Here is a 24,021-nt window from a genome sequence, read left to right as displayed (position 1 = left end):
TCTAGTGTTACAAAAAAAAAAAAGTTTGACTGCTGTTTGCTCTTTCCTCTCTTTCTCCCCCAGAGGAGCTTAGGGGTTGGTACCCATTTTCAGTCAGCTCAGGAAGAGAGCAGGAGCAGCTCTAATGATTAAATGATGAGGGATGGTTGGGGGTGAACCAGAGCAAAGCCATGAGAGCTGGAGGAAACGTGTACCCTGTTCCTGGTGGGAAGCCACTTCAGCTTGACAAAAGAGCCTCAAGCAGAGCCTTTAATTTACAGCTGTCAAGAACAACAGCATTCAAGCAAGCAGATTCATTAACTTAAACTAAGCCCAAACTGCTAACCAATCACAAGGCTGGATATTGTTTCCATGGAGATGACTGACAGGTGATTTACTAAACGGAACAGTATGGTGCTTAGACAAGTCGTGCACTTTCACTTATATCTAAAATAGCAGAACAGCATTAATGGGCCCTTTAGACATGTCAGCACACACACACACCCACCCACCCACACACACACACACACACACACACACACACACACACACACACACACACACACACGCACACGCACAGATTTTTCTCTGAGTGACAGGTCTGTTTGCCAAAACCAGACAGCGTGAACTGACATATATGCATTTCAATTGGTGGACTGAAATAAGGAGGCAAAGCTCCAACCGTGTCTCACAGGAAAATTCATATAAATTTGTACGATTAGAATTTTTAGAAAAAGTATGTTCCAGCTCATAACATAACCGCCACTGTGGCGTAAGCAGATCGCACCAAAAAAAATATGATTGAGATAGCACAAATTCATACAAATTATTCACCAATTCACCAAAATGTAAAAGCAGGGCTCTCAAGTTTTATCAAAAGTTTGGAGTTAGATCTGTTAGGGGAGGAGCCACCCAAATATTTGCAGCAGCGGCCCCTCGGCCCCACTAAATTCGCTTATTTTTTTGCTAGCAGTTCAGTTTTGCCTATTGTTCATAATTGACCAGCACAAATGGAAATTATAACAATTGGTAAATCTGATAAAAGACAGACAAATTCATCCAAATAAAATAAATAGTTATATGTCAAAAATACAAATTTATCAAAAAAGAAAAATAAATTTGACCCCAAACAAGCCAACTGAACAGCAGTGCTCAATGTACATACTCAGTCATAACAACTTGCCCTGAGAATCAAGTTTAGCTTATGAATGTTGTTTTGTGGTGTAAGTGTTAATTTGTGTGTAATTTAGTGTGTAATTTACACACTAGTGTGTCATTTTTAGTATTTAGTGTGTAAGTTTTGTATTAATAGCTTAAAAAAACATCTTCAAAACTTTATATCATTTTAAAACATAGTATTTTGATATATATATGGAACCTGGAACGAGGTTTAAACTGAGGGTGACCCCTGATGCCCCAACCAACTGATAAAATGATAATTGCTGCAGTCTATTTAAAACGTTTAGTCAATCTGAATTAATTAATTTAAAATATTGGTTTGAATGAATGATTCAATGACTTCTGCTGCGGCTGGATGTAACGATCGATGTGCAGTCGTGGAGGAGCTGGGTCCGAAATCACCCCCTATATCTACAGTATACCCTTAAATGAGGCACTATTTGAAGGGACAGCCATTTGTAGTAGTGCCCGAAACCATAGTGGAAGTTATCGAGTGCACTCATTCAATCCCAACCGATGTGCGCTCAACGGCTGGATAATACCCACGCTGAATGAATTCCCGCGTCTCACCAGAAGATGGCGCCCACATCTGAATCATCCATCCATCCTCCATTTTCTAAACCAATGGTCCAATGTGGCTACAGTGTAATTTCATACAGGAATAAATTCCTTTTTTATTGATTATTAAATTGTTTAATTAAGGTTTATACATACGGTAGTTTCCATGACAGAGTTTCAAATAGGCTGATTATTAAACAGCAAGCAAAAACTAACCAAAAGCGGCAGACCTTCCGGCGCACTCAGTGTACGAATTCGCTCACTCGTTTTTATTCATTCCCTCAAGTAAACTATATTAGTGGACTAATGAATATGAATGAGGGCATGGGAGCGATTTAGGACACAGCTCAGGACCAGGATTGGGAACCACTGAGCTACAGGAAGCAATTCAACGCTATTGCAGAAACAATAGTGAGATAGAAAATGCTGCAAACACAGTACATCAGCTAAAACATTGTGCTGAGAGAACTCTCTAGATGACACATACTTATCCCTACGCTGCTACTCAGGTAATTTTAATGTGCTGGCATTACTCACATCCCTCACTCGACCATCTCCAACAGCTCTGCGCAGTCAGCACAAAAGCAGACAAAAAGCGAGAGATGAAAGATTAAAAATGAGGGATAGTAGAAGCTGAATGCCAAACATGCTCAGAGACAAGAGAGAGAGACAGTCTGTTCAAACATGATCAAGTGTTTAATCTAATAAGCTGAAGCCTAATATTGATGAAGAGACAGAATGTCAGAACAGAAGGCGAATCAGGGGACGGTTGGAGGGGTGGAGAGGTGGAGCTGGACCACGGCCCATGACAGACAAACTGAAAATGGACATGGACATAATGCACATATGGCCAAAGAGCTGCTCACTCTGTCAGACTGACCCCAAATACAGCCTGAGTACATGAGAAACACAGCACCCTAGAGACATCAACACATCAGAGCAAACAAACTGGCTCCATCCGGGATTCAGATTCAGTTTCAAATGTTCCCTGAATCGGCGGTCATATTTGCGACGCCCCAAGCAGATCATTTGCAGATATGGTGCCAATATATAATGCATTCCTACCTAAGATTAAAATGTTAACGTTTGTGAATGTTTCATAAGTTATATGGTAGATCACCATGTGCAGGTCTAATTTTATGTCCTTTATGACAATGTTTCGCAACCGGTGGGCCGCAGAGTGTGTAGTCAAAGGATTTTATATATAAAAGCGGTGTACAAATAAGCTCTTTCTTCATAGGCAAATATGTGTCATTCACTGCAGTGAAATAGTGAACAAGTAAACATGAATGGATACATTCTTTTGCATAATATTTGCATACAATTCTGAGTTTAACACTGAGCTGAGTCTGCTGACATGCGACAAGCAAAGACAAAATTTCCTATTTTCTATTACAACTACGTTTCAAAAAGGTTTTAATTATTCAAGTCTGTTTTTAAGAAGCTGCATGGATCTATTAATTCACACACACACACACACACACACACACACACACACACACACACACACACACACACACACACACACACACACACACACACACACACACACACACACACACACGCTTAAGCATGGCTGTTAGCATCTGCGTAGCTGCAGTGAAGTCTGCGCCCCGTGGTGCCCCTGTCTTCATTAAAGCTTGAAGTTCTTGGAACCGTGCTGGGCTTACAAACGTGGGGATTATGTAACTCCCAGTGAAATATGCCACCTTCAATGGAAAACCTGCAGTAGTGTAATTGAAAATCAATCCTTTAGATACCTTACTTCACCACCGCTTTGAAATTGCAATGTACACCTGCATGCTTAAAGCATGCAATCAAAATGTCATCATGAATTTACACTTCAAGCACACATAACTAGTCTTGTGGTGAACAATTAATCCGTGCAAGTTAATACACAGATTTTTTTTTTGTCGTGGTAATCTTTAATCAAAACCTGAATATTTGCTGAATATTAAATGGCGTTCCTTTTTTGATTACTTCATTTTGATAGCTTGGGTTGAATATTCTTAACCACTCCACTCCACCCATGAGCGAGGGATGGAGAGGAGGTGCACAAAATATTAATTAATGGAATATTCATTTATGATAGAGAATTGCAAGTAAAAGTCATATCCTATTTGTAGAGACTCTGACCCAAATACGTATGGCCTTCTTTTTGTACAGTCACCACTAGTTAGTGTGACATTTTTAAAGCAGGTACACAGATTTGCTTACTTCAGCACTACTGTGCAGGAAGGCTGGATACACAGCAGAGAAGTGTGTGTGTCTTTGTCAGAAACACTTTTGGGGTTTACTGGTGCTTATGTTATGCTAAATCAACAACTCAATGACCCGCCAGTCCTTCCTTCCCCATTCCCTTGATCCTTTTAAAATACAGTTCATTTATTTCAGTAGTTGGCACTTTGCCGTCTGCATGATGAAAAGAAGGAGAGAGAGAAAAAAATCTATCAAGTTTTTTCCACTGTGCTCTTTGAGCTGAATCTCATTTTCTTAAATTTCTCATTATGACTTGAGACTCTTACTTTTTATAGGCCTTATTTCAAGTATGTGTTCTTTCAAAAGCTCCGGCACATCCTGAATTTACCTGGATCCAAGAAACTCTTGATTAGGGCTCAGAAAAGCAAACTAATATCAAAGATTTGAATTATGGGATGGTTTATATGGATCAAAGACCCATTATTCTCCCTCAATCCTGATATTTCTCTTCAAATAAGACTAGCAGTATAATTCCTGAGCAAACAAGGAAACATTGGCAAGGCAAATAAAATCTCTATGTAGTATATCATGATGATCCATGATTCATGGACCCGTCTGATCTATCAAATGCTGTTCATTTAGTTGGAGCAGTTGGAAACCAACAGAACCATGCCAAGAATGACTCAGAAAAAAAAACAGAAGAAATTATCTCAGACTTTGAAAACAGAATTTATGTCCATCTGCAAGTGATAAGTACAGATTATTTTAGACATACTCAGAAAACAAAGGTGCCTCAAATAAAAGTCAGTATCTCTCAAATTTGATGCCACTACGATAAACTTGACCTAATCCAGTGATTTGTTGCTCCTCAAAGGTGCTCATTGCCTAAACCTTGTTTCTAGGCGGAATTCTGCACGCACGCGACTCCCAGAAGTTGCTCAGCGCCAGCCAATCAGATTGCAATTGCCATTTTCTGCTAGTTCTGCCAGTTTTGCATGCAATGCAGAGCCTCCTCCCTCACACAATTTGAACAGCATTAGCATTTTAACAGAGTTTTAAGAACTTTCTTTTATCTCAAAATGTATCTTTCCGCTTCAGAATATTGATATACAGGGTATGATGGTGAAAAAGATGACTTGGACTTTCTGTTCAGTCATAGCAGAGGAATGTATCCCCAAAGAAAACGCACACACATGATGAATACTGCATTCCTATCCGTGCACAGCAAGAAGCCTGTCTAATCAATAAACTCCCCTTAAGTCAGCCGGTCTACATAATGCTTGTGACAGGAAAAGCATCTGTGTGTTCTCTAAGCTCACCTGCAGCGAGGACACATCATACGGCCACTAAAAGAGTCAGTGATGGATAGAGAAATGCAAAATCAATAGATAAACCTAACATATGGATCAATCACCTTGCTCTGTCCTTTCCTCCTCCGGTCACTTCATTGATCTGTTCCAAAATCTAGTGAGCCGTCTTGTTTTTTTACTGTCTTTAAACGCAGTTACCTGCTAAGAGAGCATCTCAAATGAAATAAGTGACTGATTTGGAAGATTCTACGTAACATAAACATAAATAAACCGCAAGAAACTCGACTAACAAATATTACAAAAATATTGGGTAAAATATAATTTTTTTATATATACACATCAAAATGTGTATATATAAATGTAAAGAAATGTATAATGTTACAAAAGATTTCTATTTCAAATAATTGCTGTTTTTTTATTATATTTTTTTTACTTTCTATTCATTAAAGAATCCTGAAGAAAATGTATTATGGTTTCCACACAAAAAAAAAAAATATTTGAGCACCAAATCTTCATATTAGTTAGAATGATTTCTGAAGGATTGTGTGATACTGAAGACTGGAGTAATGATGCTGAAAATTCATCTTTGTCATCATATTAATAAATTACATTTTAAATTAATATATTAAAATACATTTTATGTATTTTTGATCAAGTAAATTCAGGCTTGGTGAGCAAAAGAGACTTTTTTCTAAAAACAAACAAACAACAATTTTAAATGTTAAAAAAATCACTTCACAGGACATGGTAAAAACCCAAGAATATTTATAATCAACATTTCTCTCACTTGTCTTTTCTACTGGATAGATTTTTCCAGTACATGATGGGATTGCCTCCATCATGAAGGATACACGCAATACTGCCTTAGAATGTGTCCAAAAGATAACTTGTAAAGAAGAAAATACTGCCTAACTTCTGGAACAGCCCTCGTGTCGGGAGTTACTTAAAATGCTGCATATGTAGGCAACTCATAAGAGCCCAAGTTTTATCTCTCATCCATCAACCTCGCTGTCGTTCAGCATTGACACTCTCTCCCTCTGATCTTCTCTGTCTCTGTAGTGGGAACCAGCTGCTGGGCCCTTGGGAATCTAAATGCCTTATTTCTGGTCTGATCCGGCTAGACATCCACCACATCATCTCCTCTCAGGAATGCAGATCTCTGCATGGTTACGTGCCACTCAAGTTACGTAACATGCACTGAAAACAAATGTTGCTAGGCCTGTTTTTGATGTCTTTCCACGCACTCCAAAATATGGTTTAGGTCAGGATGCTCATATCCGGAGAGAATACTATCTGAGAACGAGAACATGACATTAAATTTTAAACACACACATGAGTGAAGTAGGAGATAATGGCGCTGTGTAACAAGGTTCCTGAGAGCTGCAGCAGCATCAGGCAGCTTGATAAAAGAATGATGAAGGAATATAAAAAAAGACAATGTACTAGAAAAAATGAGGACAAAGAATATTTTACTCAGTGTTAGAATCTTTTCCATTGTTTTCTTCGTATTAGGAGCTGGAATGTATGCAGATTTACTATCTCTGTTTTCAGCCTCTAACCATTTCTCTTAACACAGGCTAAGAGTAATTTGTGTCTGACTAAAAGACATATCTCTTGGAAATTAACCACATACATTTCTGTCATGGCAACTCTCAAAGTGTTTGGCATGGTAATGGAAATGACAATGACAATGTTAATATGTTTGGTCTTGGTGTAATAGATCTGCTGCTGCAGAGCAAGTACGGGACTTGCTACTGCCAATACATACACAACACAACACACTGCTGTGAGCAAGTAGACATGCTGCTGCTGTCAAATATAGCATACACGAATAACCTGTAGCAGATCTATACAGGTGGAGCTGGGGAAGTGGAGGGTCTCTGAAAGCGCGTAACTGCTAGAGCAGACAGTGACTAAGTATTTGAAAGTTGAGCACCCATTAATAACGTGTCCTGCACCCATTCATTTTTCACAATAAGACCTGGACCATGTACACATTTTAATGCAGATTGTTTTTTCAGGCTTTGCAAAGAAGCTGTTATTAAAGAATAGAACAGTAAAAACTATACAAGAAGTTTCAGAAAGTGCTGTTTCTCTTTTTAAATGAAAAGAGGCCCTTTACATAGTAGCCTGAAAGCAAATGGTCAGGAAAAGGATACTTGAATAAATGTAAATTAAAGAAGAAGTTGAATAATAGTCTTAAAGTACATGTTTTTGGTGCAAGAAACCTTTACTAAGATTCTAAAGTTACCAAGGAGCAAACAAACCACAAAGCAGAAATGTCCAAGACTAGTTACCAACACACTAATCAGCCAGTAGAAGTACACCAAACGATAATATTAGAATGGCGACCACAGCAGGAAAGGTCTTTGAACTACCAGGTGGAGAATAACAATTCAAGCAAAATGAGGATTTTCCCTTCTCCTCTGAATAATGGATCTACAACACGAGAATTCAGGCAGTGCCTCTAATTCCTTTTAAAGCTTCTATTGGTCTTCCTGCTGTTGCCGTGGTTATAGATGGCCACGGTGTGATTACACACTGAGAACCCAAAGCTTAAGTGTGCTCACACACTGTGGCATGGATGCTGAAGAGGGGTTGCCATGGAGACAGGGAGGCTACATATGTTTCATTAATTTCAATGCATATCACATGATGTGGGCTTTGAAGGTCAGGGCTCAATTATCCATAAATAGCAGGTTTGGTTCTAGCAACAGTAAAAACAGATCTAGAATATTCCAGCCTGGGTGATTGCAACGGCAGCTTTATGTAACTATTCCTTCAGTTTACCAGAACATGCGCTACACAAACAGTGCGGTCTAATTCTGAGACCACCAGTAAAACGGCTTCTATTTTATCTTCTTTAAAGTGCCCTATTATGCTGTAGTAATATAGCTGTTTGTAAATGTAAAAGCTCTGCAAGGTTTCAAAGATCAAAGACCACAACAGTTATTGTGTCCCAAAAGAAAGATTAGATTCTGACCTGGCAGAAACATTCATTACAAATTTGCATAATGCTCGCCTATGGTCTTCATTAACTACCAGCAAACAACATCTTATTTTCCCCTCAAACATAGTTGTAGCTGAGGCCTGGAAGTTGTCGATACGCGTGGCAAAAGCGAATCCACTTTGCATGCACTTCCAAAGGATGACTCATTCTCGAATTGATATGGTAAAACCGACGCCATCATTACTGTTCTTATCACTGTGCATCAAGTGCTGAGGGAGCCCCCAGAGTTGATTCAGATACGGAAATTAGGATTTTGTTTTCGACACAACTTGTAGACCAATCACAACAGACTAGGCCATCTGACAAATCACAGCAGAGTAGGCTCTCGGAAAGAAGGATCCTTGATTAAACGAAGATGATTGAAATTAATATCATAATCTCTTAATTAGTGTTTAAATGTTCAAAATCCTAAAATATTATTGTCACGGATTCACCCAACGACACACCCCAACCAGCTTCAACCCAACACACCTGGTCCCGATCGCAATCACCGGAGTTCTGAGTTACTACACCTGCACCTCATCACTTCATTCACCACACCAGCTCTGCATATAAACCCCAGTCAGTCTACAGCTCATTGTCAGGTCTCGTCGTTTGACGCCAGTGACTCCCCGGTTCCTAACACTTCTGTCAGGTTCCTGAACACCCTTCGCAAGTATTATCCTTCTACACTAACCTCTCTGTGTGTGTATTCCAAGCAGCCTCTGTGTGCGGTGGTTCTCCGGGATTCTCCTAAACCGCATCTCCGTGTATTCCAGTATACCTCTCGGATCTCTAACCAGGACTCCAGTGGTCTGATATTCCATATATCTCAGAGACAGTATCCATTCCCAGCTTCCATTCCAAGTTACATTACTACATCAGTTCCAGTATTCATCCTGCGTTCCCGTGTTGATCTCGAAGCCCTTCCAGTATCCCGGAGTTGCATACAGTGTCTAAATAAAACCTGTTAACGTCATTCTCTGTGTCTTCATCCTTGCAGTAGTGTGACAGAAGACCTGACCACACACCATGCAAACTCCCTCGGCTTCTGAGATCTCCGCTGCATCCACCGAAGTCCCTCGGGGCGCCGCCGCACACGCTGCCGCCGCACCCCAGCCACTTATGGATACCACAGCATACGCCGCTGCGAATGCAGCCGTCGCACCGCAACAATCACTTCAAGAAACCCTCACGGAATTCCGTCACGCCCTTCTGAACTACCAACCTGCCTCAGTAAGTCCCATGGCCAAACCAGCTTCATATTCGGGCGACGAGGAGTGCAATGGATTTCTTCTACAGTGCAAACTCTACTTGGAGGTAAACGCTGTTCAGTTCATTTCTGAAAAAGCCAAAATTGCTTTTATAATTTCTTTGCTCTCGGGTCGAGCGTTGAACTGGGCTCAAGCTCTCTGGGAATCCAATGCACCCGCAATACAGTCTGTGAATGGATTCTTTGAACATTTTCACACTGTTTTCGCTCAAACTGCTAGCGCCACCACAGTTCATGATCAGCTGTTTCGCCTACGACAAGGCACCTCCTCTGTTCCAGATTACGCTTTGAAGTTTCGGACGATCGCGGCAAGCAGCGGATGGAACGAAATCGCTTTGATGACCGCTTATCGTCAAGGACTCAATTCAGATGTCGGTTTGCAATTGGCCATCTATGATGACTCCATCGGGATTGAAAAACTCATCCAACGCTCAATTCTCATAGCCCAACATCGCACTGCATGTTTAGTTAATTCCCCTGCACGCCCTCCTCACGTCTCCTCAGTACCTGAGCCTATGGAAGTCGATACAGGACGTCTAACTACATCTGAACGTAACCGACGTCATACCAATAACCTATGTCTCTACTGTGGAGCTTCTGGACATTATCGTGTCGAATGTCCCGTCCGTCCCAGACGTTCGGCGGTGAGTGCAGTAAATCTACCATTTCCAGTACTTAACCTAAAGCAAACTCCGGTGATTCTAACATATCTAAAACACTCTATTCCAGCGAAAGCTCTGATTGACTCCGGCGCGGCAGGGAACTTCATCTCAGCTTCACTACTCAACCGTTTACAAACTCACCGACGACGATTAAATCAACCACTGAGTATACACTCCATCCTAGGAAAACCCCTCTGTAAGCGAAGTATTCAGCACTGCAGTCCCGAATTACAACTTTCCATCGGTTGTCTACATCAAGAGAAATGCTCTTTACTGGTACTGGAGGGCTCTACAGCAGATATCGTCCTCGGACGTCCGTGGCTTATTCAACACTCGCCTGACATCTGCTGGACATCTGGAGAAGTACGTCGTTGGAGTGATCACTGTAAAACGCATTGTCTACGTCCTGTCAAGAAACAATCCTCTGCTTCCATGTCAGCTATCCCTGCAGTCCTGGGTTCAACCTCCGTCGAGAGTCCAGTCACCGATTCTTCTCACCAGATCCCTCCTGAATACCGAGCGTTCCAGGACGTGTTCAGTAAGCAACTCGCCACCACTCTTCCACCTCACCGGCCATGGGACTGCGCAATTGACCTACTGCCTGGGGCCACTCTACCGCATGGGAAAATTTACCCGTTGTCCATCCCGGAGCAGAAGGCCATGGAGGAGTACGTGGATGAAGCCTTACGCCAAGGATACATTCGACCATCTACGTCCCCTGCCGCCTCAAGCTTCTTCTTCGTCGGGAAAAAGGACGGAGGACTTCGGCCATGTATTGATTACCGCATCCTTAATGCTTCTACCGTCAAGTTCAGATACCCATTGCCCTTGGTACCTTCGGCTCTGGAACAGCTACGTTCAGCTCGGATCTTCACCAAACTAGATTTGAGAAGTGCGTACAACCTGGTTCGTGTACGTGAGGGCGACGAGTGGAAGACTGCCTTTATCACCCCTGCTGGCCACTATGAATATCGGGTCATGCCTTTCGGGCTGTCAAATAGTCCAGCAGTCTTCCAAGGCTTTATGAACGAGATCTTCCGAGATATGCTCCATCGGTTTGTGATCATCTACATCGATGACATCCTAATCTACTCCACCAATCTCGATGAACATGTTCTACAGGTGAAGCAAGTCCTTCAACGTCTCCGTGAGTACCAACTGTACCTGAAGTTAGAAAAATGCGAGTTCCATCAAGAATCCATGCACTTCCTGGGGTACGTGATTCGTCCAGACGGCATCTCTATGGATCACAATAAAGTGGAAGCGGTGATCAACTGGCCTAAACCCCAGACCCTGAAAGAGCTACAACGTTTTCTTGGCTTTGCCAACTTTTATCGCCGGTTCATCCGGGACTACAGTAAGATCTGTGCTCCAGTAACATCCATGGTGAAGAAGGGTACCAAACAGTTAACCTGGTCTGCTGAAGCTTCCGAGGCCTTTGAGGGTTTGAAGAAAGCCTTCTGTTCTGCTCCTACACTGAGTCATCCCAATCCTGATCTCCCGTTCTTAGTAGAAGTGGATGCATCCACCAACGGAGTTGGAGCTGTTCTATCGCAGCGGCAGGGGACCCCTCCACGACTCCATCCATGCGCCTTCTTCTCTCGTAAGATGTCCCCGGCGGAGCAGAATTATGATGTCGGTAATCGAGAACTCCTGGCCATTAAATTAGCTTTAGAGGAATGGAGACACTGGTTGGAGGGAGCCAACCATCCATTTCAAGTGATCACAGACCACCGCAACCTTGAGTATCTCCGGGAGGCCAAAAGATTAAATCCTCGTCAGGCTCGGTGGGCTCTCTTTTTCACACGCTTTAACTTCACTGTTACATACCGCCCGGGCTCCAAAAATCTCAAAGCAGACGCTCTATCACGCCTCTATCAATCTGAAACCTCCACTGAGATTAACGAAACTATACTCCCTCCAGCCATAATTGCCAGTCCCATCCAGTGGAACATCAACGAACTCATAGCCGATGCCACCATTTCCGAACCTGCTCCGCCGGGAGGTCCTGAAGGGAAGGTTTTCGTACCTACCAACCTCCGCCTTCCCCTCATGGACTCACTACACACTTCTCCGGGCTCTGGACACCCAGGTAGTCAACAAACCCTCTCACTTCTCCAACAGCGCTACTGGTGGCCCGGCATGGTACAGGATACCGCCCGATACGTACAAGGATGCACAGCTTGTGCTATGGCCAAGGTACCTCGACGTCTTCCAGAAGGAAAGCTTATGCCTCTACCAATTCCGAACAGACCCTGGTCCCATCTGGCCGTGGATTTCATTACCGATCTGCCTTCATCCAATTCCAAGACCTGCATTCTAGTAGTCGTTGACAGATTTTCCAAGTCCTGTAAATTGATATCCCTCTCCGGACTTCCCACAGCCTTCAAGACAGCAGAGATGTTATTCACCGAGATTTTCCGCCACTTCGGAATCCCAGAGGATATAGTATCAGATCGAGGACCGCAGTTCATATCAAGAGTCTGGAAGTCGTTCTTCAAGCTTCTGGGAGTATCGGTCAGCCTGACGTCGGGGTACCATCCTCAATCTAACGGCCAAGCGGAGCGTAAGATCCAGGAGATCGGGAGGTACCTAAGGACCTACTGCCATGAAGCACAGGACTGCTGGAATCAGTATCTCCCATGGGCAGAGTATGCCCAGAACTCTCTACGCCAAACATCCACAGGCTTGACACCGTTCCAGTGCGTTCTGGGATACCAGCCACCCCTGTTCCCTTGGACAGGCGAACCATCGGACGTCCCAGCGGTCCAGCACTGGTTCACCGAGAGTGAGAGGGTCTGGGACTCAGCCCATGTCCATCTTCAGGGAGCTGTACGGAGGTTTCAACAACAGGCTGACGTACATCGAAGAGCTACACCTCATTACACTCCAGGCCAGCTGGTGTGGCTCTCCACCAGGGATATCCGCCTCCGACTGCCCTCCCGTAAGCTCAGTCCCAGGTTCATAGGTCCATTTGCGGTGCTGAGGCAGGTCAATGAAGTCACGTATCGACTCGCCCTACCCCGTCACTACCGGATTGCACCCACCTTTCATGTTTCCCTGTTAAAACCTTACACTGCACCTCTCTCTGCACCTTCCACAGAAGCTGAAGCTGGTGAAGTTCCCCCTCCTCCTTCGGTGGACCCCGCAGACGAAGCAGTATACCAGGTCCGCACCATCTTGGATTCCCGACGACGGGGGGGTCAGCTGCAGTACCTCGTGGATTGGGAGGGGTTCGGACCTGAGGAACGCTGTTGGGTCCATCATGACGACATCTTGGACCCCACGCTCCTCCAGGACTTCCATCGTGACCACCCGGATCGCCCAGCCCCCCGTCCACGGGGTCGCCCTCGTCGTCGGGTCCTACGGCCCTCAGGAGCTGGCCGTGGAGGGGGGGGTACTGTCACGGATTCACCCAACGACACACCCCAACCAGCTTCAACCCAACACACCTGGTCCCGATCGCAATCACCGGAGTTCTGAGTTACTACACCTGCACCTCATCACTTCATTCACCACACCAGCTCTGCATATAAACCCCAGTCAGTCTACAGCTCATTGTCAGGTCTCGTCGTTTGACGCCAGTGACTCCCCGGTTCCTAACACTTCTGTCAGGTTCCTGAACACCCTTCGCAAGTATTATCCTTCTACACTAACCTCTCTGTGTGTGTATTCCAAGCAGCCTCTGTGTGCGGTGGTTCTCCGGGATTCTCCTAAACCGCATCTCCGTGTATTCCAGTATACCTCTCGGATCTCTAACCAGGACTCCAGTGGTCTGATATTCCATATATCTCAGAGACAGTATCCATTCCCAGCTTCCATTCCAAGTTACATTACTACATCAGTTCCAGTATTCATCCTGCGTTCCCGTGTTGATCTCGAAGCCCTTCCAGTATCCCGGAGTTGCATACAGTGTCTAAATAAAACCTGTTAACGTCATTCTCTGTGTCTTCATCCTTGCAGTAGTGTGACAATTATTTCCAACCTTATAAACCTTATTTCCAGGTTTAAATGGAAACAAAAAAAACACTTTTTTCAGTGTAATCTAATATTTTTTTATTATTATATATATATATATATATATATATATTTAAATTATTCCAAGTATAGAACTCAACTTTGGTTTAGTACATAAGTCTACATTCTGTTTATTTTAATTTCTGTATTATGGGTGCTATTACTAGAAGAAATTAGTTTGCTGGAAGGCTTTTTGCAAATCTGTGTCTTTATGGGAATTGATGGGCTGAATATTTCATAATATAATTTTTGAATCATTAGGAAAAACTGGAAAGATGAAGGAATCTCATGATCGTCATGCACATTCCTGCTCTCTATTTTTTTCTAACTCACTCATGCACAGATATACAGATACACATCTCTTATCTTTAAAGGGACAATATATCTCATGCAGCCATATTTTTTTCATAAAAATGCCTATTAGAAAAGAAAAAAACTGCCATCTGTGGTGGGTTTATCTGATTTAGATCATACTGGAACATACTGGCAGTGGAAACATGGCTGTGTAAAACTAAATTCAACTGGTATAAATATCATTGACCACTTACGTATACCAGACCCTTGACTTCAAGGAAGAAATACAACTTCAAGGAAGTGTATAATATATGGCTCCTTTAAGTAGCTTACCAGCACCAACATCCTCACTTGACCTCCTCATAAACTAAAGATCATAAATTGCCTGGGGTGGCAGAGGTTATTCAGCATCCGGTGAATGAATGCTCCCGGCTAAGCCAATCAGAGTTAGATTAATTAGAACGAAATGATGGTATGGTGTGACATCTGTGTCACAAGTTGCTATGGAAATAAATCAAAAAGCATCTGCTCTGTAAACTCACCAGCGACGCTTCTGTCTTACACTCACACACACAAATGCTGTGAGACAGAGCACTACTAACGGACATTTACATGAGCTTTCATTACAAATACACTCACACACATTAATCACATGCATCACATTAATGCTGGGTCTTTCTGCGCATTCTACCAAACACACACACCTCTATGGCAAGCTTTCATAATCATAGAAATCATTACACTGGCTTCCAGGATGTAAAATGGCAGTTAGTAGACACATTTAAGCATTAGATATGTTTGATAAATTGTTGTAATATAAAATTTCCAAGCAGAAAACGTAAGTGGTTTAAGGAAGCGTTCACAGGTGTGGTTAGATTAAAATGATCTCTAGTGTGATTGCCCTGTTAGCGTGAGTCATTTGAATAAGTGTAAACCTCCTCTTCCAAACGAACAGAATGGTGCAGTTTGACTGAAATAGGAACACAAAATGGACCAAAGACACCTAAACAAATCCAAAAACAGGATGTGATGTCACAAGATGCGACCCTGTGGCGACGGGTCTGTAACATCTCCCTTCCCTCCTTCAGAAAACGAGGTTATACGTAACCAAGACATTCTGTATTAGTCAGTTATGTTTGACGTTACATCAGACGTGATCTGACGAATTAGGATCCCTACCAAAGCGTCACTATTGCTGCCGCTTGCTGCGCTCCGTGTGAGCCACCTGATCCCCGCGCACCAACTGCGGAAGATGGGACAGGGCTTTACGCCCAGAGAAAGTTGATTTGCATGACCCATACAATGAGATTATTGGATAACACTGGGAAAGCATGCCTTTCCCTTCAGCTGGCCTCCATAACAGACAAAGAGCTGGTCTGAGGTCCTGAAGCTCTGCGTTCGGTCCATGTACAGGCGTAAAGCGCGGACAGAACAGAGCAAAGCTAGGGCTGGGTCTGCCTCCTCCAGGGGCAGCACCTGCAGTTTCACCACCTGGTCCCTGAAAGGAGTGGTGGGAACCTTGGGCAGGTATCCAGACTGGGGTCTTAGGATAACGTGAGAGTTGCCCAGTCCAAATTCCAGGCACGATTCGTTGACCGAAAATGCTTTTAGGTCCCCAAACCTCTTGATAGAAGCCAGCGCAGTCAGGAGCACGGTCTACATTGACCGAATTCTCAGCTCAATTGACTGTAGCGGTTCGAAGGGGGCTGTAACTCTGAGGTTGAAACCGAGGCAGAAGCAGGATCCACGTGCAGCACACTTTATTTAAACAAACTCAAAACTTGACAAAGACAGACTAGAGAACAGGACTTGGGAACAGAAAAAAAAAAAAAAAAATACAACATCAAGAACTCACAAAGACTGAAACTAGACACAGGGCTTAAATACACAGGCAAACAAGCTAAACAAGATAACAAGGGGGCGTGGCTAATTAAAAACACCTGGGGAGACTAATAAACAAGAAAAACTACAAAGGACTACAAAACATGGCACAGGACAGGAAATGACAAAAGTCCACACAAGACAGGGATCATAACAGGGGCTCTCTATAATGCTGTAAGAACCAATGAGCACTTTATGCAGTAAGGGTTAGGGTTTTCCTGTATCTTATTTAATATCTGTCTGTATTCTACAAGATCATTTGAGAAGAGGAGAGAGAGAATCGTAATGGATTTTATACTGAGTTTGCATTTTAGCCTTGCTGCACTTCAACATGAAATGGGAGCAACATAATGTCCTTTGTTTTTCTCCCCGGAGCTCTCCGTGGTGCTGATACCGAAGTAAAGGGCATTAAAAGTCTGCTACATATAGTTTAATACACAAGGTACACAGAGCACTACGTTACCATCTCGAACCAAGATTTAAAACAAGCATTCTTTGTGTACAAACTCAGCCAATTTGTAATTTTTGACATGCTACTCCTACAGTCAAATGCCTCATCTCAACAGTATGCCCTTTCAGCATTTTGTTCTATTGAGTGATTTTTCTGTGCAATCCATCTGTATTTTCTGGATGACTGCAGCCTGCAGTGAGTGTGACGGTGAGCAACTTCTCTCAACCAGACACTGAGGGCCATCAGCCCTTTACTGGTGTGATGTCCTGTAGGACTAAAGAGGGAGAAACTGAGTAGCAGGAGGTGGTTACAGGGGGTCATGACCCATCTAGAGGGATTCGTTTAATATGTTTGCAAAACAGCTGCCAGTGTCATAACTAAAGTATATAAGTATATCTGCCTTAAACATAGATAACAGAAATAATCCCTTAAATACATAAGGGATTTACAAAGCCCTCTTAATGTTCTGTGCATAAAATGGCATTCAAAATTGTTTAGTGGGATGTCGCCTGCACATATATAATATTTTTTCTTCCTGCAATGATTATACTGCATCTCATAAAGGAAAAAAATAGACTGTCAACTGTTTCTAAAAGCCAATATTGGGTGAAATCATATCCATTATGATGATTCTAATTCAATAAAGAGTTAAATATAAAGAGCAAGAAAATAGTATCATTCAGACTCCATCATGCAGGAGTGGCATCTATTAATGGATGCGATTTTTTGGGGGGGGGAGGGAGGGGGGCAGCCCTTTTTCTAACTGCTCTAGTCTCTTGGTTTCAATCAGGATGGATTATCTTCCACCATCTCCTGCACTTCTAAATACTCCTATTTCCTCACTCCAAAAACACACGCAGACACACACGCGTTCACATGCTCAAAGTAGTTCTGCAGCAATGCCACAGGCCATTAGCAACCATCATGAGAGCTTGTTTGTAACTCAACCTAAAGGAACAAATGACTGCGCTTGGAGCCAACGAGTAGGTGTGCAAAGCTTTATTTAAAATAGAACTGATGAGAGCAAATGAAAGCTTGGTAACGCATGTGGACACTACACCCCCTTATAATTAACAGCTTTGGCTTTTTCAGCTACATGCATAACTAACAGGTACACTCTAAAAAATGCTGGGTTGTTTTTTGGGGCAAATATGGACAAACACAGCCATTGGGTAACATTTTTAAATTGCATTTTTGATCCAACGTTTCGGTTTGTCCATATTTGACCAAAAATTGGGTTAAAACAACCCAGCATTTTTAGAGTAAATCAAGCAAACATCCATGCAATATCCTTAAACCAACATTTTGAGAAAAATGAGGCATACATCTTGTGTGTCAGCAACACAATGCACTTCTGCACAAAGCCCAGACCTGAATTATGAACATCTGAGGGGAATTTGCCGAATTTTATTCAGCAAGAATGCATTAAAATGACTTTAAATCAATTTTCAAATAAATGCTGTTTTTTTTTTACTTTTTAGTCAAAGAATCCTTTTTTTTTTTTTTTACGGTTTCCACAAAAATAGTGAGCAGCACAACTGTTTTCAACACTGATAATAATAAGAAATGTTTCTCAAATCAGCATATTAAAATCATGTGACACTGAAGACTGGAGTAATGATGTTGAAAATCCAGCTTTGCCATCACAAGAATAAATGACATATTAAAGCATATTAAATAAGACAAAAGTTATTTTTAATTGTAATAATATTTCACAATATTACCATTTTTACTGTATTCTTGATCAAATAAATGCAGCCTTGTTCGGCATAAGAGACTTCTTTCAAGAACATTCTGTACCAAATAATTCAGTCAACCTGAAATAAATCAAACCTGCATATAAACCAAAGCTCCACGTACCGCACGCTGAACTATCCCGGCTTGTTTACAGTACACCCGATGCCATTTTACCATCACTTGAGCATCCTGTAACAGCTACGTCTTTCATAAACACAATTGAGCACAAATAAGCCTCTCTTCTCAATCACAGACGCATTCTAAACACTCTTTCGGACACTTTGAGGAATTTGTCGATGTTCACAAAATCTCATTACGGTTAATGTCAGATTTCGCCTTTTTCCTGTTCTCCACTAGCATATATCAACTTGCATATAATCTACTATAATCCATTGTAATGTTTTCTTACCGATTCTTCGGTCTCTGCTCAGGGTAATAAACACAGGCAGGGAATAAACAGCAATTGGTCTTTCAGGAAGAGCCCAGTGCTACAGGACACACTGGCGGTCAGGAAACATGAGCTCTGGAGGCTGGCATGGGATGGCCGCCAACACCACCAGCAATTACCCAACAAACACTGCTTCCAGAAAGATGATGTCATCATTACAATAGCCAAGCCTCTCCATCGTTTCAATTTTGATATTACTGATAAGTCGTAGTGAATCTCAACATACTCTCAGGAACAACTGTCTAACTAGAGCCATGATGTTATATTTTTTTAAATCATGGTATCATTCTTAACAGCCACTTATTTTATAATCCATTAAGAAGATCCAGGGATGCTCGGTGCTGCATCATCATGATTCATGGTCAAAACTGTTGACTTACTTAGTCATTGTGAGTCATTCACCTTCTAGAAAAACAAATGGTGGGGTGAAAGAAGACTTCTTTCCAGATTTTGTCTTTAAATTTTAGACTGCAGTGTGACATCATATACATTTGTAACCCTCTGGTGCTTTTCGGTCATTTTTTATTAAAAAAATCCCCAAAATTTTTTCTTTGAATTATTTACTTCATCGTAATGGTACAAAACTTGCTAAAGGTTTATCTGAACACACACACAAAAAAAATTATGTACATGATTTGAAAAGGTGAAGTGGTCCTCCTGAAAAATAGTCACATTTGTACGAATGGGAAGCTAGTTTCATCTAGTGGAAATGTCTGGTACTGCGCCCAATCTAAATCTTACTGAAAGCTCACTTTTTGAAAATTGTGGCTTTGATTTTCTCACAGTTTTAGAGTAAGACTTCTTTTGAAAAATATAATTTTTTATAAAAAAAAATAAATAGTATTTTTATGCACTTTTCATAATAAACTTAAACTTCTATGACTCTTTTAGTTTCACTTTTTAAACTTTCAATTCAGCAATAATCTGCCACGTTTCTTCTTTAAAAATAGACCAAACTTTAGTCTGTGATCCAAATCATTGAAGATGATACAACATTTAAGTTAAGGAAATAACATTTTCTGGTTTATATTCAAAAAGTGATAAACAGATAATAAATGGATCATAACGATTCCATAAATATAATTCACTACCATAAAAAACCCTAAAAATACAAAATATTAAATAAAAAACATTATCCAACTAAAATATAGTAAACTAAAGTAGTTTTTTGACCACCACGCGAGGAGCACCAGAGGCTTAACACAAAAAAGCATTACATTTATTGTAAAGACAGATTCTAGTCTACAAGTAAGTCGCAAAGATTCAATGAAGGAATACGAACTAATCAATTTGAATCAGGCTTCAGTACCCTGGTCTAAAACAAGCCCAGCAGGACTACGAGAGTAGATTTTGTTTCCTTTATCCCCCTCTAATCATTCCTAGCCTCTCCAGGATGAGTCCTACTTCCATTCATCACTTTGACAGATAGAGCTTGTTCCCCTCTTCATCACCATTGACGGACATAATTAAATTCGGAGGAGGGGAAGAGGTCTGCGACTCCAAATTGAAAATGTAAAATTGTAAAACATGGAAATTCCAATTTGTGAAAGTTAATATGGAGACTTTGAAGAATACTGGAAAAAGGGTTTGATAAAGTTAAGAATAGCACATCTTATAAAAGGTACTGTAAAAATAAAAATGCAGAGAAATGGAATCACTGCAGACCCTCTTGGTAACCATAGGAACCATGTGAGGAGGCAACAAGCAGAGTCCTAATATAGAATGGAGGGAATACCATTCACCATTGGCAACAACCCACATGATGGCTCATTTTCACACCATAGGGAGGCTTTAAAGAGGTAGTTCACCCAAAAATTGCATCATTTACACGACCTCATGTTGTTCCAAACCCATATGCTGTTGTTTTTTGATCCAGTGAGTGAAATGCAAAGAAATAGCTTTGTGTGGAGAACAAATAAAGTGCCTTATGCGTCAGATTGGACGTCAATGACATCAAATGTCTCGGGACCGAACAACATTGATGTCCAACCTTATCCTATATGCCTCTACAGACAGTAATTGATTTGACAGCGAAATGGAGGGCATGCAAAATTTCATTTGTTTCTCACAAAACCATTGAATAGTTTCAGGAGACTTGGATTATATATAACATGATGCTTTTTTGTGTCCTTTCTGGAGCCTGACAGACTTCAAACTGTCGTTTCATGGACAACATCTTTTTCCGAAGATTCTTCATAAATAAATTAAATAAATAAAGGTTTGGAACAACATCAGACTTTGTAGAGGAGCTTTAATGAGTGTCGGCTGAGAATTTATTTACGGATTATTATTATGTATTTTATGTCAATTAAAAAAGCAGTGTGAAAACAAGTAAAGTGCATAATTGTTCAAGCGGGACACTTAAGGATAATTAGCAGTTACCATCATCTGCACTGTATATTATTATTTTCCCATTAATTAAGCAATAACTTAATCTTAACTTTCTCATCTGAAGCAAACAAAGTGTGCTTTAAATAAAAAAAGAACAGATAATTCTGTCATAACAACTCTCTGAGTGTTTGGCATGGTAATGAAATCTATAATCTATAATCTGCTTCTGCAGAGCAAGTACCGGACTTGTTACTGCCAATATACAGTATACACGACAGCTGCTGTGAGCAAGTAAGACATGCTGCTGTAATATATATTACACATGAATAACCCGTAGCAGATATGTGGACATGTGGAGCTGGGGAAGGGGGAGGGTTTCTGAAAGTGTGCTGCGACTGCTACAGAAAAAGCTGACCAGTATTTGAAGGTTGAGCAGCAAGCTCATTGGCTACTGATACAGCAGGAACCAATCAGATGTGCCCTGTAGAGATGTGCCATGCACATCTTTAATTGTATGTAAGTGTAATTTTAAATATGATTCTATATCAGTGTTGGCTACTTGTCTAAAAAACAAAACAATTAATTTCATTATCAGACCTTGTCATGACACAAAGATTACTCTTCCCCATTCATTATACTCTTAATTTCACTCACTACACACACACGTACACACACACACACACACACACACACCTTCCTTGAGGTTGATAGTGTCCTGCTTGTCCAATCAAAATTGGCTATCATTCTCCCAGTCTTACACCTGTGAATAAGTGGACGTGCTGAGAGACAAATTGAGTAGCCTAATCTTGTTTGCCATCGCCTATGACTTCCGCTTTGAAATTAGTAGCCTATACAATCTGATATAGATAATTAAAATTGTCAGATTGCGAGTTTTCCCGTCTACAACTGCAATAAACATTCGTTCAAAACGCTTCTTTGAGAAGATCTCATTCTAGCAGCCCTTCATATGTTGCTGAGGCGAGCATTTTGCGCATCTCCACAGTAACGGTTTTTACAGAATGCAATGTTACTAAATAGTACAAAACGTAGTTACATTAATAATAAACATTAAAAAGCTTACCTGAGTCGAAATGAGAGCTCAGCGCAAAACTAGGGTTGAAAAACGACGCAGACATGACTAGCAGTGTTACAGTGCCTAACATGCTGAAGATAACGTGAAGTCCAGCAACGATGTCTCTGATGTTAAAATAAAGAGTTTATTTTCTGGTCAAACAGGTCATTCCCTCGCTCCTCCATGCTGTTGAGCTAGAATAGGGGAATAGCCGGACAAATCCACTGGTTATGCAGTCCATTATGGATGTGTTTCACCGCAAGCCATTGCCGTGTTCATTTGAATCTTCTCTGGTCATTTTCAAGGAGAGGGTCTCTGCGGTTGCTTCTTCTGCTTCTCTGCACCAAACGACGCGCGCGCGCGCCCTGTGGAGCATTCCTTTATGTGTCCGACTGGAGAAGAAAACCCGAGACCACTTCTGGCATTCGTTTCCTTCGAATCCCAATTGAGCTGTTTGTTAATAAGCCTGGGAGCTGTTCAGTGCTGAAAGACACAGCGCCATCTTGCTCATTGCGATTCCTGACTGATTCTGCGGGAATCCGCGGAGGGGAGGAGATTGCGCCACAAGCGCAGCTGTGACTGACGCTAATATTTAACGTTGCCCACACGATCAAAATTTAAGAGTGTAGAAATGTTTCTCTTTTTTTTTTGGTACACTACAACTGTTTTATGGTTCACAACTTTTATGTTGATGAGAGTACAGAAAGCTGGATTCTTGCATAATTGCTTATTATAACACATAGGCTATCTTCTTCGACTCAGCGCTCTGATTGGACGAACTACTTTAAAAGATGAAGTACAACTACCAAAAAATGCAGATCATTACTTTAATTGAACTCTGTAGGCTATTAATGCGCCTTTTTTTTACAACCACAATCTGAGGTAAGTTAACTAATAAACAATAACTTGGAGGAAGAATAGCTTTATTCTGATTATTATTGAATATTTGTGATTTTCTCTAGTAGGCTAGCCTTAGCATGTTTGGGCAAATCAAAAGAGTCTGACTAGTGATGCCAACCATAGTTTACTAAGATTTTGCTAAACTATTTCCAAAACTTAAAGGCAGGAGAGGCGATTTGTTACAGAAACATTTTTTGTTATGCTGGTTGAAAGTCACTTCACATCCTGATAGAAAGCAATAAGTTAAGTGATCAAATTGTATATATATATATATATAGTCTATGGAAGGTGTAGGACCAAAATGTTTTTCCAATCATTGCATTCGATCCGAATGTAAAATAAATAAATAATAATAATTAAAATGAAAACAATGACTTTTTCAATGTTCCCAGTTTAAAACATAATATTGATTGGGTAGTGGGAAAAAAAGCTCTTGGATTTCATCAAAAATATCTTCATTTGTGTTCTGAAGATGAACACTGGTCTTACGGGTTTGGAACAACATGAGAGTGAGAAATGAATGACAGAAATTTCATTTTTGGGTGAATTAACCCTTTAAGAAATGTTTCTTGAGAATCAAATCAGCAAGGATTTCTGAAGGAACATTTGACACTGAACATTTTAAATTCAGCTTTGCCATCACAGAAATAGATGACATTTTAAACAGTACAAATAAATAAATATAAATAAGAATAGAAATGTGCCCTTGAAAAGCACAACAAAGATCTATGAAAGAACAAA

The 24,021-nt window shown here is 41.2% G+C and overlaps 1 protein-coding gene across 1 annotated transcript in view; it reads right to left on the bottom strand.

Moving 5' to 3' along the window:
* aatkb (apoptosis-associated tyrosine kinase b) overlaps positions 1-22,931 on the bottom strand; it is a 59,136-nt gene extending 36,205 nt beyond the window's left edge. Inside the window, exon 1 of the mRNA XM_079594564.1 lies at positions 22,390-22,931. Within this exon, the coding sequence (XP_079450690.1) occupies positions 22,390-22,471 (82 nt within the window). The 5' untranslated portion in view covers positions 22,472-22,931. The remainder of the gene's footprint in view (positions 1-22,389) is intronic.
* Positions 22,932-24,021: the final 1,090 nt, after the last annotated feature.

The sequence above is a fragment of the Phoxinus phoxinus genome, assembly GCF_949152265.1.
Source record: "Phoxinus phoxinus genome assembly, chromosome: 21".
NCBI classification, from domain to species: domain Eukaryota; kingdom Metazoa; phylum Chordata; class Actinopteri; order Cypriniformes; family Leuciscidae; genus Phoxinus; species Phoxinus phoxinus.
The sequence above is the reverse complement of the archived record's forward strand: the minus strand, read 5'-3'. Positions and strand labels throughout refer to the sequence as shown.